The sequence below is a fragment of the Centruroides sculpturatus genome, unplaced genomic scaffold (genome assembly GCF_000671375.1).
Source record: "Centruroides sculpturatus isolate CEXI.00-Female unplaced genomic scaffold, Cexi_2.0 scaffold104, whole genome shotgun sequence".
Classification (NCBI taxonomy): Eukaryota; Metazoa; Arthropoda; class Arachnida; order Scorpiones; family Buthidae; genus Centruroides; species Centruroides sculpturatus.
This window is the reverse complement of record NW_019384379.1, coordinates 869,391-891,236: the sequence shown is the minus strand read 5'-3', so window position 1 is coordinate 891,236 and position 21,846 is coordinate 869,391. Positions and strand designations below refer to the sequence as shown.

At 27.9% G+C, this 21,846-nt stretch overlaps 1 protein-coding gene across 6 annotated transcripts; it reads left to right on the top strand.

Moving 5' to 3' along the window:
* The first annotated feature begins 336 nt into the window (after positions 1-336).
* Positions 337-21,167, top strand: LOC111617851 (CTP synthase 1-like). Of its 6 annotated transcripts, none has more exons than XM_023359175.1 (14): positions 337-421; positions 5,913-6,123; positions 7,457-7,626; positions 7,709-7,810; positions 7,889-8,005; positions 8,094-8,177; positions 14,774-14,854; positions 14,939-15,226; positions 15,308-15,396; positions 15,465-15,559; positions 15,640-15,746; positions 19,841-19,940; positions 20,008-20,160; positions 20,238-21,167. In XM_023359175.1, the coding sequence occupies exons 2-14, from the start codon at positions 5,958-5,960 to the stop codon at positions 20,510-20,512; spliced, it is 1,827 nt and encodes a 608-aa protein (XP_023214943.1). In that variant the 5' UTR covers positions 337-421; positions 5,913-5,957; the 3' UTR covers positions 20,513-21,167. The 6 variants fall into 6 exon arrangements, with proteins under 6 accessions (XP_023214943.1, XP_023214939.1, XP_023214944.1 ...); XM_023359171.1 differs by lacking the exon at positions 337-421 and adding an exon at positions 560-717; XM_023359176.1 differs by lacking the exon at positions 337-421 and adding an exon at positions 564-581.
* Positions 21,168-21,846: the final 679 nt, after the last annotated feature.

Sequence of the window (21,846 nt, the reverse complement as noted above, 5' to 3'; positions counted from 1 at the left end):
AGTTTTTGTTGGATTTAATAAAAAATTAAGGTTAATTCATAAATAGAACGGAAAAAACTAATAAAACGATTTAAAAGTTTTCAAGAGAAGTTAAATATATTTAAAATATTAAAATTTAATATTTAAAACTTAAAATTATTTTTATGTTACGCAATTCTATATCTTATACCAAAAATGAAATAACAATCGCGTTATCAAATAATTCTAATTTTGATATCATTTATTCTAGATTTTATGTCCGATACTGGAAAGAAAAACATTATTTATTATGACAGTATCTATTTATTATAAAAAGGAGTTGTATTTAACAGGATTCCCTTATGCGATGTATTAATTAAATAATGTAAATAGCACCCCGATCGGTAGACATTTTACATCGACATCGTAACCTTAAAATTCTTCAATCTTAACAGGCATTAAGGTAATAAATTTATAAATAATATAAAACATAATAATAATATTAATAACATTTAAACGTTGTTAAATATTTTTAGAAATATATTACGATGATTTTTCTTAAAATTTTCTTTATTCAAATTTTTATCGTCAACTACGCATTGGCGCCAAAATTTTATTTTGCCGTGGGTATTGTCTCCGTATGATTAAGCGCATTTTAAATTCAGAAACAATTAAGATTGTGTGTTAAATATATAAAGCTATAGATTCATCTTCTATATGAATATATTTAGAAAATTTTCCATACTTTTGAAACATCCCGTAAGTAGTAATTTAAATTCATCATATATCACGTGGCAAAATTATAAACGTCCACGTGGTAACGCAGATTTAAAAAGAAAAAAAAAAATGTGCAGGATTTAAATTCTTAATGTTTTGTTATGAATATTTTTAGATAAGTTAAATTATTTATTTGTCTTGGATTAATTTATAATTAAGTTTCGGTTGTTAACAAGTTAATTTGATTTTATATACTCAAGTGATTTAAAAAAAATAGATTGTTCTGTAAGAAAGCTTGCTTTCCTCTTAAATATTTAAAAAATTAATATAATTCAAAAAGACTTTTGTGTAGTCTTTTATAAATTTAAAAATATTTTAGTATAAATTAGTTTCTTAAATGTTTTACATCAATTTTCCAGTTTAATCAGAATTATAAACTTGATTTATTACTTTTTAAATATAAAATCTAAAAATAATCATTATATAATGTAATATTGCAATTTATTGTTGTAATTAAAATTACTAAGGAAATAAAAATGATAGAAAACAATAGATTTAATTAAAGAAGCCATATGTTCTGTAGAAATTTAATTATGTATATAATTAAATCATGAAATCTTAAATTGTAATAATTGGAAATTTCTGTTGCTATTGTTACAGTGTACTTTTACAATTAATACAGTACTATGTTTGGATAACTTTTATTTTTGTTTCATACATATTTTATTTACTAGCTAGAGTAATGCTGTATGCTGTATGGCAGCGATTACTTTTCCCATACAATAAGTGCCTTATTAAAAATACAATAGAGGAGTAAGCTTAAGAATAACAACAAGTAAAAATAAATAACCATTGGTTAAACATTACATAAAAAACAGAATATCATCAAATGCAAAAAATTTAAAACTAATATGATAAATAAGTAAAAAATAGAATTAAAATTTGCAAAATCCAGTTAAAATAACATCAGTTGGCATACCAGAGTATTTATGTATCAAATAAACTTAAAGTAAAAATAAGATGTATTAAAAGAATGATAAACAAAATCCAATCTTGTAACAATTTATTTAGAATCTAGATCACTTATTAACTATTTGAATTTTATTTTTATAATTTTTAGTTTTATTTAAGAAATAGTTTTAAAATATTTAATTAAAATATGATTTTTAAGAAACATTTATAATGTATTTTAGCATATGTTACATACGCTTCAAATAATTTTTTATATTACAAAATATAGCTGTACTTTTTATTTGAACATTTCTCTATGTTAACCTCATTCTGCTGCTGAATGTTATAAACCTAAATTCTTTGTTTGCATATTTCAACTGCTAAATAGTATATTACATTTCAAATAACAAAGCCATATATATTAGTCATTCTATTCAACTATTCTACAGAGACATTGGTTTGATAATGATATAATTTAGTAATTCAGAATTATTGTAAAAAACATCAACAAAACCTTCAAATTATACCTGCAAATATAATTTAATATATGTTATGATAAACATTTCAGATTTGGTAAGAGAGCTTGTTTACTATTAATAATAAATTATATATGAATTTTAAGATATATCTGAAAAATATATAATATATATATATAGAGCTGTTTTCATCACACACTGGTGTCATACTAGCAGTTAGTATAAGAAGTATCAATAGTCAGTATTTAGTATTGGCAGTTGCTCAATAAAAACCGTTCTAATGTTCAGTCATCATAAATATGTATCCAGAAGATATTTTAGAAAAAGAGCACTATATATATATATAATCATTATCCTAATCATCAAATTCTAAATGATAAAAATATAGTATATTTGGGTGTTCTATTATTGATTGATTAAACAAAACATGTTTATATTTCATCTGATGTATTGGTTTTTACCTGATTAAAAATGAAATACAATATCTAATCAAAAGATAGACAAATTTAAAGTTTATTAACTTTAAATTTATTGTTGTTGAAAAATTTCTTAGAATAAACATAAATATTACAAAATTTTGCTTTATATTGATTTGTGTTTTTACCTTTGAGATATTTGAGCAATTATCTTATTTTCTAACTTATTTAAATTTTTGCATATTTTTTTATTAACCATTTGCTAATAGGATAATCACTCTAATATATTGTAGGTTTATTGAATAAACTAAAATAGAATATAGATTTTGATAAAATTTGTTTATAGTGTTAATTTTATATTTGAGTATAAACTGGAAAGAATCATAAAATCTAGAATATATTTTCACTTGATAATAAATAAAAAACATTCTCAAATATTTAATTATTACATTACATAATACATAATACGTGTTTTTGGGATGTAATACAAAGTAACAGGATAATAAGAGTAACTTTAATACCATTTATATTAATATAAATAGTAAGCAGAAAATTATCAAAGTACATAATGGCTATAATTAATAATATATAACTGGAATATTTATAAAAATAATAAACACCTTTAATTTTTCAGCACTTATTTTATACAGTGAACTGATACATTTGATCATTTTAATATTTTCAATTACTTTCCCAGCTGTTATATATAACAGAGGGAAAGTATGGCAATTGGTCAAAAAATGAGCCCCCAAGATTTCTACATTTTTAGATTCAGGACACCTTGAAATGTTGAGAAATGCAAAAAAAAATTTGGGGGTTTTTTCTGTATGTATGAATGTTAATATATGTGTGTGTGGGGGGCACAATTTTGTTTATCCTGTTTGAAGCTTAATAACTCCTGTGCTTTTTGTCAAAAATTTCTGAAATTTTACAGGGAGGTTTGCTTATTAAGGCGGCTATACATGATGGATTAATCCTCAAAGGAGTAACCATGCATGCCTGACCTTTATAATTCCTGGTAGTGTGTGTGGAGGGAAATTTAACAGTTTTGGCAAACTGTACCGACTACCGGAGTAGAATTGAAAAACCATTTGATTTTCCTGGCGCAGTGTCAGACTGCGCAGGCCGACCTAAACGTGTGTGAGAACAATGTCTCGTGAATGTTTGGAAGAATTATTTTCTATAACCTTATTAACTTTTATTATTTATAACCTAATAAATTAATTTTTCAGGTTATAAATTATTTTCGGATCAAAAATTTCTTGAGTAAATTAAAATTATAAATAATTTTAATATTTAGAAAACTTCTCAATTCATTTCTTCAGTTTCATAAAACATCTTTGTACTCTATATCATTTTCTTTTACATTTTAAAAAATTTATTCTCTTAATATCCAAGTAAATTAAAACATGACAACTTAAAATAAGACAAAGTTTAATAAATTCTTTTTAATTATTAAATTATAAAATTAATTTGCGATAATAATGTTTACAATTTGTACTAATATCGAATGTGGTTGAGAATTATTAGTACATATTCGTCTATAAAATTTAATCCGTAAATTTTTTTTGGTAGTAAAATCGACTTGCCATTGTCTTTCACTGATAATTGATGCTTTTTAACATAATCTATAGCCCAAGATTTCTCTTGAAAAATTAATTTTGTGATCTGAGATAATTCCATTAAAAAATTATTCATATGAAAAATTAATTTTGTGATCAGTGCTACCCAAACCACTACTACTACTATTTACACCATAGACTTCTATGCATACTTTTTTCCCGCGAGTTTTAATAGAATTTGTTGCCAATAAACATCACTGGCGTAATAATAAACACAATGACGTAGCGAACATAACTGGCGCCCAGGCCGCGACACTATATTGGCGCCCCCTCCCCCTCCAGAAACAAATTTTGTTTTTCTTGGAAACCATTTGGCTCCCCTCTGCAAGTGGCGCCCGGGACAAGCTGCTCCACCCTCTGCTGAAAGGTTTTCTTCGTTTGTGGGCGATAGGAAATTCTGAAGTTCCTCAAGGTCAGGCAGCCTCAAAGGATTAACTTAACGTGTATAGCTGCCTTTAGGGGAATTGATGCTATTAAATTTTGTTGATTGAAGGTCAAGGGGATGGAGAAATAAAGGGGGTCTTATGTATTTCCAGTAGGGTCAGACTTAATGACAATGTCACTCATTATTAGCATTTACAGTTTTTTATACAACCCATCCCTACCCTCAAAATTAAGCTTTTTGTCATTTTATAATAGTTAAAAATAAAAAGCTGTTAATAAAGTATGATAACAGTTGCCAGGAAAGTTAAGCAATGTTGCTTAACTTTCCTGGTTAATTTTAACAGGTTCATTTTTTGACCAACTTGTTTGCTGGAATTTTTTTTTTTTTTTTTGAAGGATGAAACTATTACTTTACAGTATAGAATGAATACTGGAAACATTTATATAACAACAGTTTATAAAAGAGATGACAATTTGAAAATTCAAATTGTCATTTTTTTTTTTCAATTTTGAATAATTTGATAGGTGTCTGATACAATAGGTATTTTTGGATTTTAGTGTGAGAACTTGTTGGAAGATATTACAGTTAAAATATTTAGAAATGAAAAATATATAAGAAAATAAATCTGAAATTAAAGTGTAAGTATAACAAAACTTTGAGAGAATAGTTATGAAATAATTTTTATATTTGAAATATAAAATATTAAGAAGTTTTCTATTGTATTTCATTCACATAAGAAAATTAAAAGCATGATTAATTAATTTTCACTTGTATTCTACCACCATTTTATTTCTTTAGTGAATATTTTCATGTTTTGTCCTTTATTCTTTAATTTATAATCTTTAATCTAAAAGTTTATTAGTTAAAAAAAGATTTATGAATAAGCAAATTTTTGCCAATTTACTTTTATTAGTTCTTTATAATTTAATGCATCTTAAAATTGAAAATATGAGAAGTTATTTAAAATATAAGAAGTTATTTAAAAACTATATCCTGTATTTTTATATGTTAAATTAAGTTTAATTAATTAATTACTGCAAATTACCAGTATGAAGAAACAGTCTTGATGATATTCATACAAATATATAATGAATTTGAATAAAATGTGATACTGATTTAATTGTTACAATGAGACTATCATTCTGTTATATATTAAAATTCATAATGCTGTGTTTCTGAACTACAATATTTTCTGTAGTTTTAATATCTATATATTATATAATTGCTCTTAAATTTTTTAAAACACTAAGTAAGTAGGTGATAGTTATATGTTGGTTATATATTCTATTTTTAGATGTAAGTAATCAATAATTTAAGGTTTATCTTATTATGCTATAGATGTTTATAATATACAATATACATAATACAATTTTTATATTAATTGCAGATCAAGTTTCCACATTACTATACTTCTGCTGTTCGTTTTGCTTCAATGAAGTACATTTTGGTAACTGGTGGTGTCATTAGTGGAATTGGGAAAGGAGTAATTGCAAGTAGTTTGGGCACACTATTAAAGTCACAAGGAATAAAAGTTACATCAATTAAAATTGATCCTTATATCAATATTGATGCTGGAACATTTTCTCCATATGAACATGGTAATTATATACTGTATGTGTTTTAAGAAATACTTTAAAATACCAATATTACAAGTATGGAAACATTAACAGTTTTATTAATTGTGTGTTAAGTTTTATCAATTTAACAATTTTATTTATTAACAATTCTGAAATTCAAAACTGATGTAAAGTAGTATGTACAGTACATCTTCATTGATCAGCATTATTATTTATTAAATTTTTTTATTTTAATGAAAATGCTCTATTTTTTATTCACAGGACAAATTAAGAGCTTAACACACAAATATTAGCTGGATGTTAATGTTTTATGCATTTTTGTTTTTCTTTTTTAATTTAGAGTTAGGAACTTTTCTGTTTTTGTGTATTTTTGTTATTTCATAAAACAATTACAAAAAAATTTACAAAATTAAAAGTAATTATTATGCTTATAATGTTGGTTATAGAAATGGTTATACTGTATAAAGCACACTTGTAGATAAATTATATTATTTTTATGTAACAGAACAGATTACTAATAAAATTAGTTGATGGATCCAATAAGAACCAGCTTTTATCATGTAATTTTTATGCTTGGTTTAGCTTTATTTTTTTAAGTTGTTTAAAATTTAATTTTTAGATATGTCATTATTATTTGTAGAATTGTAAATAAAATGATTAAGTTTGTTTTGAAAATATTTTGTTATTGTCTGAGGCATTAAAAATATTTAGTCTGACTAAAAAATGCTTCCATACTTTAAATCTTTATATATCTAAATAATTATTTTGCCACTAGGTTAAATCTAGGTTTAAAATTGCAGATTGTTTTTCACTATTCTTGTGTTTCTCGTGTAAATTATTTTATGATAATGAAAAATATATGTATATAAAAATGGTTTATCAGTTTTAAAAACTGAAATAGTCAAATTTCCCATTTAACAACAGTTATTTGTTTCTAGGGAATATTGTTTTGTAACAAATATTGTTAAAAATTATAAGAAAAAAGAATAATTTAAAAAAACAAACATTTTTTGATTATTATTAAGTACACATATGTTGACCATTGTCTTATTTCAAAAATTTACTTATAATGTTAAATTTGAAAGTTTATTTGATCATATATTTATTTTGTTTTAAATATCGTTTATATCTAAAATGAGAGAAAAAAATTTCTTATAAAAAGTTGCTTCAATATATTAATTCCATCCATATACAGTATATGTTTTTGATGGTTTACATTGAAACTAGAATTATATTCTAGTTCCAATAAAGATCATCAAACAGACATGAATGTTTTGATATTATATAATTATACATATGTAAATTAATATTCTGTGTTCATTTAAAAAACAGTAATTTAATTATATGTTTTTAGGAGAGGTATTTGTATTAGATGATGGTGGCGAAGTGGATCTCGATTTAGGGAATTATGAGAGATTTCTTGATATAACATTAAATAAAGACAATAATATTACAACAGGAAAGATCTATGCTAATGTTATTGCTAAAGAAAGAAGCGGTGATTATCTTGGTAAAACAGTTCAGGTATTATTTTTTAATTTTAATTACTATATTAATTTAAATATCATTTGAATAGAAATTGACTATTTTGTATTTAATTTTAAAGGTTGTACCTCATATCACTGATGCTATTCAAGAATGGGTGGAAAATGTAGCTATAAAACCTGTAACTGCTGATGGAACAACACCAGAAGTGTGTATTATTGAGGTAATAAATAAAATAATTTATTTTAAATAATTTGTTTTCTTTATCCTATGTAATTTACCAAGAAATTCTAAAACTTAGTTAGGAGGAACAATTGGGGATATTGAAGGTATGCAGTTTGTTGAAGCTTTTAGACAGTTTCAGTTTAGAGTAAAACGAGAGAACTTTTGCTGTGTTCATGTCAGTTTGATTATTCAGGTGAGTTTAAAAGATGATAATGATTAAATAAATAGAGTTTATTTCAGTTTAAAACTTATATTATATCCTATGGATATTTTGTTTCCAGCCTAAAGCAACTGGAGAACATAAAACAAAACCCACTCAAGCAAATGTGAGAGAATTAAGAGGTCTTGGTTTATCACCAGATTTTGTAAGTGTAATTTTATGAATTAAATTTTTAAAGTTTTACAAAAAATTTAAAATATGGAAATACTGAAACTTATAATAATGATAGATGATCAAGTTCAAAAACAAATATAGAAAATATAGTGTATCTTCTATCTGCATTAATATACATTGTTTTTCATGTGCATTGCTGATTAATTAGTGATGGTAAATATAGTTATATATTTTGATTAAGTATATAATAATACCCTTAATTATTTTAATGAGAATATACACATATATTTCCAAAGAATCTTCTCTTTCTTTTTGTGTTTAAATTTATTATATTTTATATACAGTATGTATCAAAAACAAGTATGGTAATAAGTACATTATCAAGTATGTAATACATGTATAGTAATATTAATACAGTCAGCACCATAACTAGGCCTGGCAAAAGGGCACACACTAGGTGTGCCCCTTTTGCCTGGAAGGTGTAATCAGCAAAGTGATTCTTAGTATTTCAATATATCTAACAAGTTTTTGAGGGTGCAAAATTAGAATCTTGGCCTGTGTGCAATGATCCTGACTATGACACTGAATACAATAAATAAATTTTATAAAACTGTATAGCCATTACTGTATAGTATGTAGTCTATATAAACAAACATCATTACTAAACCTGATATATTTTAAAGCTATACACCAACCAATGCAGAATATATAGCCATTTCTAGCCTGATAATATTTGACATTAGTTGGTGTATATGTAGTCTATATTAAATTAAACAGCTTATCTAAATTCACACAAAAGCTGTAACAGTTGATCAAAAGCAAAAAATACATACGCCAACACTCAAATTTTAACATAAACACAAATGTTTTTGGCTACATTTAGGAGCCTTTATCAGGTAAGGGAACCATTCAATAAATCAAATAAGTACAGATCTTTCAAAAATGAAACATTCCATACTTGCTAGATTACAAATTAAAAATTTAAGATCATTCCATACTTAAGCAGATGCAGTTTTTAAAATTATAAATTATAAATGATTTAAATACAAAGATTCATGTATAGATTAAAATATTACAAATTAAACATAAGTAATAAAAGTAAGTTGAGAATTGAGCAGACATGAATTAAGTGTTACAAGTATGTAGATTTCCATTTTACATCAAATTTGGAGTAGTTCTTATCATACAAACAAATTTTTACTTGTTTTTTACATCTATATAATGTTTCCAATTTTTAATGCATATGACCTTGTTCATTTACATAATGATGTGGTAGACAGGCCACCTTGTGGAAGAACACACATTGAAGAGATTTTAATTTTTTACTTAATTTTGATTTTAATGTTCTTAGCTAATTACAGTCGACCCCCCTATAAGATAGAGATACGTTCCATTCTCTAGGAATCCGCTTTCTTACGAATCCTTCCAATCACAACCCGACACGTATCAAGTTTACGGACTACGGCTGTTTGAAAGATTTTCTTCCATAAAATTAATCGATTCTAGACTAATCCGACTCAACATTTCCAAAATACGTATATATTTTTTGGGAATAATCCGTATAAACTACGCTATAAACAAAAAATTGTAGGATTACTTACCGAGTGTCACCATTCGACATTGCCATTGCTCAACATTGTTTTCGTCGCGGAACAGCTCAGCAAAGAGCGGCCGATTTCTAACAACTTATTTTTCTGTGAAAACTTCGTAGAACTTCGGAGACATCATTAATATAAATAATTTTAATCGCCGTTGAATAAGAAATGTTTCTTTCACAAGAAATGTATAAAATTACAGTACTGTATTAGACTTACGGTACCTAATTTACATACTGACAGACGATAGTTAGCGTAAAAATCTCCGTAGCGTGGCGCCACGCTAGACGGCGGAAATTATATATTTAATTATAACAAAGTTACAATAAGTTAATATATAATTATATATACAGTACCTAATTTATATATAATTAATATATAATTATATGTACAGTACCTAATTTATATATAATTTATATAATACTGTCCAGACGATAGAAATCTCTCCGTAGCGTGGCGCTACGGACGGCGGGAAAGTAGTTCGGCTTCCCGATGACGTTTGAGGTGTTTATAGGGAACTTTTACTATTTTTTACGGATACCGGTAGCAATTTTTTCGTAGTTTTATAGGAATCGTAACTATAGGGACCGTAATTATAGGGGGGTCGACTGTATTTTTATTTTACATAGAATTATTGCTTATTTTCATTTATAATATGCCAAGCCAATTTTCATTTATTTTTTATATTGGAGTTTTTATTTATGCATTTCTCACCTCTAATACTCTCTATACTTTCCTTAAACTTCCTACTATATGTTTCTTTTTCTTTATGAAGGATTCCTATATTATCTTTGTCTCTGTTACACATATCAACTAAATAAAATTAATGATGAGATTTGCCTTGTGTCCGAGTGAATACACTATATAATTGGTGTTTGAGTTGCACAATTTTTTCAAAGTTATATTTTTTCAAAGTTAATAAATAACTTTGAAAAAATTGAATGCTTAGGAGGTTGGTGACAGGAGAATGGCAAAGTAAGCCACAGTGTTAAATGAAACTTTACTAATCACACAATAGTATATGCAATCTATCCTGCAAAATGGGAAGCATATTGTCAAAGCTTGAGAGGAGATTTTAATTATGGCTGTTTTAATCTTGTAGAAGGAAAATGATAAAGTGTTGCTGGCTAATAAATATGGGCATATGAGCTACAGAGATCATAGCTGAACAGAGTGTAAACATTAATTAATATAAAATAAATGCATAAATTTGTTTTAGGTCATCATATATATTCTAAATACAGTCATCCCCTATGTTATATTTATGAGTTTGAGTTTTTTTTATTAGAAATTTTGTTATAAACTTCCAAAAGGTCTTAGAGTCATGAGCATAATCCTGAATGATTCTGTGGAAATACTTGTTATATTGCAGTTTACAATTTGTATATTATTATTAATATTGAATTGTTTTATATAAATATAAGAAATTAGGATTTCCACTAGTTTTCCATTTGTGCCAGGTTTTAAGTACAGTTTGATGATGATATGGAATTTAGGAATTTTTACAGCTGGTATTGAATCATTGTATGCATAACATTATATGCTTTGATAATGTTGGAATGTATAAATAAAATGCTGCTGCTTCTCTGATTTGGAAGAAAGATAGATAGGGATTAGAAGTTATTATTTTGGATAATAATCTATGGAATATGGTGTTTCCCAGCTTTCAGTAAAGATGTACATTTTTATATGTATCATTAAGAAGAAGAGATAATGAAGAGGTCTTATTTATGGCCAATTGGACATTTTGCAAAAAAAAATATGTAGAGATATTGTGAGATAATGTAATGATTCTGATAAACAAAAAAAGAAAAGAATATACAAGTAAAACGGCAAAACCATATTTGGGACAAGACTATGTCTCTGAGACTCACTACTAAGTGGAATCACTTTGATGCTAAAGGTGGGTCTCATTCTCATTCTCCAATTTTCTTTGATATCGCTGCTTTTGGGTGTGATTGTTCAAACTTCGCTGGCCACGAACATGAGGTCGTCCACGATACATTTTCGATGAAATTAATCTATCCAATTTCAAAATTTCTCTCCATTGCGTGTCAGCCTGGGTTGAATTTTTGTTGATGCATAATGAAAATTTCCTGTATTTGAAAAAAATAATTGTGGCTATTGTATCGTCCAAAATTATTTTTTTAATTTTGTACAAACAATATATAGTTTAACCCGATTATAATGTCATCAGATGTAACGACAACCCTAATATAATGTCAAATTTTTATCCGTCTCACGATTTTACTATACTAGATAATGTTAAAAAAACTACTTGTAACGACATAAAACCTTGTTTTAATGTCATATTTGAAGCACTCCCAAATTTACAAAATTAGATTACAAATTTTATTTAACAAAGAAAATACTACATGTTCATAAACATCGCTAAACCCGATGTAATATAGCTAATCACCAAACATATGCCGTAAATCCATCGGGCTAGTTTTAAGGCTAATTACTAAATAAATTACGAAATTAATTTGGCACTAGAGGTAAGCGTTAGGCGCCATCTCTTATTAATATTAATAATTATAAATAAATTAATTAATTTAAATAATTTAGAACCGCTGGGAGAAAAAAATTTTAAGAAGACAGTTTTAAAAAAATGAGACAATTGATGACAAAATAAGATGAGTAGAATATTAGCTGTAAGAATAGTGGATCACATAGATAATAATAGTAAAATGGAATTTTAAAAATACAGATATAAAAATGAGTAAAGCAAAAGAAACAATTAACCTGGAAAAATATTTACAAAAATTTCAAGGTATTCTTTATGATCCACATTCCAATGACAAATCACATAATTCATTTAAAGTATGATTGTAATGTTCAGTTTTTATTCCATAGTTTTAATAATTTGTACTTAATATTGTTATAAAATACAAGTACAGTAGACCCCCCTATAACGCTTAGATATGTTCCACGTTATTCGAATTTCATGTTGTAGGAATCTTTAAATACATGAGCCAATCGCAGCCCGACACGTGTGAAGTTTACGGACTACAGCTGTTTGAAAGGTTTTCTTCCATAAAATTAATCAATTCTAGACTAATTCGACTCAACATTTCCAAAACACGTATAATTTTTTGGGAATAATCCGTATAAACTATGCTATAAACAAAAAATTGTAGGATTACTTACCGAGTGTGCACCGTTCGACTACGCCGTTGCTTACGCTTGTTTTTGTCATGGAGCAACGCACCAAACGGCGGCTGCGTTTTCTGATAAGTTATTTTTCTGGGAAAACTTCGTTGAACTTTGGAGACATCATTAATATAAATAATTTTTATGGCCATTGAATAAGAAATGTTTCTTTCACAAGAAATGTATAAAATTAGTGCTGTATTAGACTTACGGTACCTAATTTACATACTGTGCAGACGATAGTAAACAACTTACTAGCCTAAACTCTCCGTAGCGTAGCGCTGGACGGCAGAAATTATATATATATAATTATAATAAAGTTACAATAAATTAAGTTAATATATAATTATATATACAGTACCTAATTTATATATGATACTGTACAGACGATAGCAAACTCAATTTACCCGCCTAAACTTTTTGTAGCGTGGCACTGGATGGCGGAAAGTAGTTTGGCTGCTCATCCACTATTGGTCCAGACTCGACTAATCTTGTCACTACATGAGTTGGCGACGACATTTTACGAGTCCCTTTATACGAATACTGCCGCAATTTTTTCGCTACGTTATAGGAACCCACGTTATGGGGGTTGACTGTATGTGCCTTGAAAGTTAAATATGTATTGAAAAAGTAATTAAAAAAAATTACATAATGACGTTAAGAATTATGCTTAAATTGACTTAACAAGATTGCTTCAATAATATATGTTGGGGACCCAAAAAAAAACCAAATTTTTTGTATAAAAACTTTATTTATTAACCTTTTTACAAAATTCCTTCAGTCACCTTCAAAGTACTCTCCATTAGATGCGATGTATGTACTTGTCAAGTCTTTTTCCCCACTGTTTGAAGCATCTCTGGAACTCTTCAACCTTGATATCATCCAGTGCCCTTAGGGAAGCTGTTTTTACCGCCTCCACATCATCAAAACGCTTTCCTTTTAAATTTTTTTCATTCTCAGAAACAAAAACGTTGCATGGGGCTGGTTGTCTGGTGAATATGGAGGGTGGGGAACGACAGGCCATCCCCGAGAGGCCAAATAGTGGGTCACTCATAAGGCTGTGTGTGTGTGTGTGTGTGTGTGGGAGCATTGTCATGATGAAGGAACCAATCACCTGATTGCCGAAGTTCTGGGAGTTTCCTTCACACATCCTCTCGCAAACATCTTAAAACTTTTTTGGCAGATTTTTTCAACATTTTCATCATTTTGAGATGTTGAAGGATGCCCAGAACTTCGCAGGCGGAACAAAATAACAATAAGAGAAACACAACACTATGCTCAAACATAAATCTACAAACTGATGCCGTCTGCACAGCTGTTTCTTGAAGATCTCTACTAACCCCATCTAGCGGGAGAACTCTACTATGTCTACGAGTGGCAGCGCGCTCTCAGTTCAGTTTTTTTTGGTCCCCCTCGTATATGAAATCAGATAAATTTATTCTAATCTTTCTTCATACTGTATAATACTTAAACATATCAAATTAATAAAAGCATATTTTGCAACAGAGATTCAAATATTAATACTCAGTTTTGAAGATTAAGCATTTTGAATATTCACTAGAAACAGGCTTTAAATTATTTCAAAAGTAATTCTAATGAAAAGTAAAAATGTTTATTATCTGAATTTGTGATCAATTTTTAATAAATATATGAAATAATAAATTTATATTAAAATTTTAAATAAAATTTACAAAATATGGGTGATCTTTTTCTTAAATTATCAATGATTAAGGTGCAAATTTAAGAAATTAAAATTATTATTATATATGATTGAAAAATGTAAAAATAGTAAAAAAATTGAGTTAAATTATATTATAAATATTTTATAAACTTTAGATATTGTAATGCATACTTTATAATTTACTTTGTTGTACTTCAGATCATTTGTCGCAGTGAAAAACCTGTTACTACAGAAGTAAAGGACAAAGTATCAAATTTCTGTCATGTGTCACTCAATCAAGTAAAAATTATTTTTTTTTTAATGTATATTTAATGTTTAGGTTACTGTGAAAAATATGTAATTTTGTTTTTACATGACTTTTAGGTTATATGTATTCATGATGTTCCTTCTATTTATCATGTTCCATTGTTACTAGAAGAACAAAATGTAGTTTCTGCTATTGCAAATAGACTTAATTTAAAATTACCAACATTACTTCCTAAGCCACCTTTATATGAGTGGCAAGAACTGGCATCTCAATTTGACTCTGTGGTAAATGAAGTAAAGATAGCATTGGTGGGGAAATATACTCAGTTGAAAGATTCATATACATCAGTGACTAAAGCTCTTCAACACGCTTCTCTTTCTTGTAATATGAAGCTAAATCTAAAGGTGATCTAAAATTTTATAATTGAAAATATTTTAGAATCCATATAAATCTGTAGTTGTTTAAACGTTTGAAAATATTTTCAGTTTATTACAGCAGATGATTTAGAACCTGAAACTGAACGAACAAATCCTGTTCGTTATCATGAAGCCTGGCACCAGCTCCATCTTTCTGAGTAAGAAATTTTGTCAGTTTTAATTTTGAATTTAAATTTTGTTTACTTGAAATAAATGCATATTTTAGTGGTGTAATAGTTCCTGGTGGTTTTGGAAATCGAGGCATTGAAGGAAAAATTGCTGCAATTACATGGGCAAGGAAAACTTCCAAACCATTTCTTGGTACATTTTGTTCACATACAAAATTAAAATCAGTTGTTAAATGATTGACTTTAATTTTTTCAATTTATTTTAAAATGTAGGAGTGTGTTTGGGTCTGCAGTGTGCAGTTATTGAGTTTGCACGAAATGTGTTGGAAATGAAGGATGCAAATTCCCAAGAAGTAGATCCAGAATCAAAAAACCATGTGGTAAATACTACTATAAAATAATTTTTAAATATTTTATTCTCAATTTTTTAAAAATTATATTATATTATGCATAGATAAGTTCATCTCATTAATTTTACAATGTGTAATTGAATTAACTTTAATACATAAATTTAAATATATATATATATATGCTAATAATACGAATACAAATGTAAAATATAATCAGGTTTTGAAAAGATATCAACTTATTTTGAAATACATTGCCAATCATAATCCCAAAAGACACAAACCTGAATATTGAATTCCAAAAGTTTAAAATGCCAAAAACCTCAATTCACATTGAAAAAGACTATTTTTGGGCTATATGAGAGGAATAGAAGCCAAATTGGTAATTGGTTGCATACTGAATTATTTATAGAGGTCTGTCTTTATTTGATACTGCATTGAGGTTTGTTCTGTCTTTTTTCATATCACTCTCTATTGTATTCCTTAGAACATAATGGAAGAGATTTGTGAAGTTATTCTGTTGCAAAAAAGCTGTGAGAAGTTAAAGATACTAGGCTTAAAGTTTAAAGGCTAATTATTATTAGTGAAAACAGAACAAGCATTTTTAATGGCCATCATATGCTTGCAAAGTTTGTAGATCAGAATCACTCTCCAATTACAAGTACTGTATTTCAAAGATTGCAGAAGTAATAAAAATGCAAGTGAAAAATACAAAACAATCTCTCCTTAAATTATTCCATCATGTACAACTTTTGTTTCTTCACATACAGCACCATGCTTGCCTTCAAAAAATGCAATTGTCAGAAAAGATCTGACAAGTTCAATGACCTTCTGAACCAAAGATACTTGCTGGCATAGAGGTTCCTCCAGTATTAAAAAACACATTAAATGGTGAACTGTTCTTGGTTAGAGATTTGACTGTCAAAGATACTTCTTATATATAACATAGAAAAATAGTCTATGCTTCAAATTGGATAATGGATGCTACTTTCAAACTATTCTCACTGTTTTTTATTAACTATATACAAGTTATTCACTGTTAATAAAAATTGGATCTGAGAATTCTAGAACTTATCCACTCTTTTATATATTGATGACTGGAAAAACTGAAGCACTTTATAAACACTTATTTGAAGATTTGGTAGATTTTACAGAAGAAAATGGATTCTAATTAAATCCCCAAACCATAATGACAGATTTGGAATTAGATGCAATCAAGGCTTCTAAAAGTGAATTTCAAGGTGTTACCAATAAAGTTTGTTTTTCCATTTAGCCTAATGCATTTGGCAAGAAATTGAGATGAGGGCATTGGCACAGACCACTTGATATGGCAATGATGAAATCTTCTGTTTAAAATCGTCATTTAACTATATTGCCATTTTTTCCATCTGATGAAATTCCAAGAGCTTTTAATGAATTAAAGTTATATTTACCTACAGAAGCCAACAAAGTTATTGACTGGTTTGAGAATAATTATATTTACAGCAGATAAGTAAACACTTATGCAATAGTGTTGAAGTTCAGTTACCATTATTATATCCTCCAATTAACAGTATTATAGATTCATCAGTGTTTCTCAAATCATAGAAGTATTTCAAAAAGAGCAATGCAGAAAGAGCAATACATGTCAAAAATGAATGTGAATGTATTCTCTGAGGAGAGCCATGCCGTAAAAGAAGAAAAAACATCTATTCATCACGAAGCAAGATTTCAAAATATAGTCAATTATCATGAAAGTCAGCCAGCTCTTACGGATTACCTCCATATAATTGCCAATAATCTTTCCCTGTAATATACTCTTTTATACGTTGTTTTTTCCCCTCCATTATTTAAAATTCTCAGCATTGATTTTTATAATTTGTAATTTCATGTATTTGATTTTAGCTTATATGTATTAATGTAATAATATTCAATATGTGTGTATTATGTTCATACATATTGATTATTTTTGTTATTGAATATTTTATTGTGTAAAAGGGGATATGAAATGTTTGTGTTTCTTAAATAAATTCCATTTTAAATATGTAAATAACAATAAATCTTTAAGACATTTATTATTTTTGCAGGGTTATATTTTCAGAACCATTGATAACCTTTTGGGATTGTGTCCTGAAGGACAATCCCAAAAGGTTATTGATGGTTCTGAGCAAAAGTGATTTTTATGAGGAAGAATCCTTTAGTTTGACTTTTATTCAAAGCTGTTTTTTAAAAGTTATATACTGTATATCATCAGCTACTGAATTAGAAACCTTTATTCATTATCAGATTAGGCCACCTTTAGCCTGAATTACAACACATGCAAATGGACATGGATTCCATTAGATGTTTAAGTGAACCTATAACTAAAGAAAGAATACTAGGCATTCAGCAGATTTGTCTTTAAATTGCTTAGATTGGAAGGAAGTGGATGCCTATTGCAGATGTCTTTTCCCAACATGTCCCATATGTTCTTCATAGGATTCAGATCTGGACTGCTAGCTAGGGAAAATGCTGGAAATCATTATCATGCTTTCCATTGAGCAAGAATTATTCAATGGGAAGTGCACTTATCATCTATGAAACATTGCTTTCCTTCTAGATAAAAATGTAACATTACAGGATGAACTATATCTGCTGCAATATTCAGATAATTTCAGTTTACATGACTTTCTAGCAATATCAGTGGATATATTCCATGCCAATGAAACGTATTCCAGACCCTTGAACTACATGTACAGTACCAGGCACTCTGTGTTCATTGCTTCATGAGGTTTCTTGAAAATCTCTGCTGATCAGTGATATGATACAGGGTATACAATGACTTGTCCAACCACAAATCTGTAGTTTTCATTTTGGCATTCCAATTCTATTCAATTCCCAGCACATAAGTCAGTTTTTTCACACTGGTTGCAGAGAGGTCTATGTTAAAGAAATCTATCAATTGTTGCACACTTTAAGTTCTGTTCTGTTCTTCAAAAGTCTCTTCAGATGACAATGGTCTCATTCATAACAGATTTTTTTGGGTGATAATTATGCCTCAGATGGACAATGTGGATCATTTTTCCAGGCATTATATATATATATCTTAAATATCTCACTGTTTGAAATTCCAGATAGCTAAGCAGTTTTTAAAATTATAGCATCAGCAAGACTGGCTGCCATAGTTTGAAAAGGGGCTCATTTTCAAACTATGAAAGCTGTCTCATCTTTCCTATTGCAAGAAGTATTAATGATTACTGCTACACAGCAGTTTTTAATAGGAGTGAAGATCATGTGATTAAGCATATCAGCATATAATTTCCATACATATACAGGGTGTTTATAAATGAATGGTACGGTTTTAAAAATGAATAATAAATCTATTTATTACCTTATATGAGCAAACCTTACAGCATAAGCAGTGGCAACTGTCCAAGTTTTTTATGCACTATATGCTCTTTGCTTCGCTTCTTAATCGTGTTGTTCACCAATGCTGGATTGGACATGGTGCAACAGCGGACAACAAACTGCTCCCCTGGCCACCCCATTCACCAGATTTATCACCCTGCAATTTCTTTTTGTGGGGATTTGTTAAAGACTGAGTTTATGTACCATCAATGCTTGTGTCCCTTGAGGAACTGTGTGATTGGATAAAGCATGCACTTGCAGAGCATCACGGAGGACATGCTACACCACATATGGGAAGAATTTGATTACCGTGTAGATGTGTCGTGTGACTATGGGTGCATGTATTGAAGGATTGTGATTAATGCATAAAAAACTTGGACAGTTGCTGCTGCTTATGCTGTGAGGTTTGCTCATATAAGGTAATAAATAGATTTATTATTAATTTTTAAAACTGCACCATTCATTCATAAACACCCTGTATATGCTTTGAATGATCATTGCACTTCTTTGCATAAAAGTTCTAATTTAGTGACTGGGCAGTCACTAAATTAGAACCTTTGATTGATATTTCATTTTGTTAATTGGATCTTTACATAAAAATTACATTTGTGGTTTAATTTTTTGAAAACTTAAATTAGGAGTGGCTTATTTTCTTTCTTAAAAATGGCAGAAATTTGCAGAAAGAGTAAATTATTGATAAGATATTATACACATACAGAAAAAAAATTAAGAATTTTAAAATAGTTTTATATCATTTTCAGGTAATAGAAATGCCAGAACACAATCCAGAAGGTCAGTTAGGTGGAACAATGAGGCTAGGAAAGAAACGTACCTATTTCAACACTGATAAATCAATTTTACGTGAGTTTAGTTTTTTAAGATTATTTATATTTTATTTATTCTAGATTATAATACTAAGTGTTTACAGGGACTTTATATTGTAATGCTGATTACATTGAAGAAAGGCATAGACATCGTTATGAAGTAAATCCAAAATATGTACCTGAATTTGAAGCAGCAGGCATGAAATTTGTAGGTCAAGATGAACATAAAGAAAGAATGGAAGTCATGGAATTAGAAGGTTTTATTTTATCTTATTTTTTTTTAAATAATTAAATTATTACTAATTTGTTAATAATAATAATTTTTATAATATAGGCCATCCGTATTTTGTGGGCGTACAGTATCATCCTGAGTACATTTCTAGACCATTAAAACCCTCTCCACCTTATCTTGGTCTTATTCTTGCATCTTCTAATAAATTAAATTCCTATTTAAGTAAGAAATTCCATTTAACAGTTTTTAATGAAACGACAACTGATGTAAGAAATGGTTTTCAAAAACAACATGTACTGAAGTCCAAATCAAATTTAGTTAATGGTGATATTAATGATGTTTCTCTACTAGAAAATAAAAATTTACATATTGGATGAAATTTTTAGCTTAGGAAATATTAGTTTGATATAAGTTACATTAAACAATGTGATGATACTTAATACTTAATTAAATCATTTTTAGTGAATAAATATGTAGCTTCAATCACTTCATTTGTTTGAAAAAATTTAAGTTGATTTAAAACAATTTTTCAAACAAATGTTGTATATTAATAGTACAAGTTGAATCATGTTTTGTCCAAAATTTCATATTGTCTGGAGTACAATCATATAAATTTGCATTTTCTCATAAATTTTTAGTGTATAAAATTTGACAGCTATGTCAAATAATAGATTTACAAATTTTGATAAATAAAATTAGTGAAATCTTTTACTTTAAAACAGTAGTTTTATAGAAGTATCATAAAAGGCAATTCAGTCTCTCAAAAATAAATTTTTAAAATATTTTTTGTGGACATTTGTAAAAAGTTTTCTGTAATATTTTGTTTGGAAGAGTTAGATCAAAAATATTTGTAAGTGCTAAACTATTGTAAATTTTTATTCTGAAAGAAAGGATTTATTGTGTTGTTAATACTCAAGCTGATTATTGATTAAAAGAATGTATATCTGTTGCATTAGCATTGATATCTTCATAATAAAACTATTTAAATTGTTATAAAATTAAATCTTTGTATGTAGAGAAAAATTAAAGTTCAAAATTTTGAATGAACTTTATTGTGTATTTTTTTAATGACACAGAAATTTACATGCCAAGAATATAATTATTTATATACACAAGCAATGATACATCGCAAAAGTCAAAATACAAAAAGCATCATGTAAGAATTGATACAATCCTTGAACAAGGTAATATACAAAGTCTACAGTTTAATTTGGGTGTAAATTCCAAAATATGATTCAAGAAAAAATTAAACAAATTTGTAGCTAGATAAAAGTTGGTTTGATACAACTATACAGTAGACCCCCCTATAACGCTTAGATACGTTCCACGTTAATCGAATTTTACGTTGTAGGAATCATTAAATACATGAGCCAATCGCAGCCCGATAGGTGTGAAGTTTACGGACTAAGGCTGTTTGAAAGGTTTTCTTCTATAAAATTAACCGATTCTAGACTAATTCCACTCAACATTTTCAAAACACGTATAATTTTTTGGGAATAATCCGTATAAACTATGCTATAAACAAAAAATTGTAGGATTACTTACTGAGTGTGCACTGTTCGACTATGCCATTGCTCAAAGCTTGTTTTCGTCGCAGAACAGCACGTGAAACGGCAGCCACGATTTCTGATAACGAATTTTTCGCAGAAAAATAACTTGACCTTTGGAGACATCATTAATATAAATAATTTTTATGGCCGTTGAATAAGAA

Bases quoted from the DNA above. Each gene is read 5' to 3' on its own strand.
- LOC111617851 (XM_023359171.1), top strand. From the start codon at position 676: ATGAATATATTTAGAAAATTTTCCATACTTTTGAAACATCCC. The intron at 15,747-19,840 runs GTAAATACTACT...TATCATTTTCAG, and splicing joins CAGAATCAAAAAACCATGTG to GTAATAGAAATGCCAGAACA. The intron at 20,161-20,237 runs GTTTTATTTTAT...TTTATAATATAG, and splicing joins GGAAGTCATGGAATTAGAAG to GCCATCCGTATTTTGTGGGC.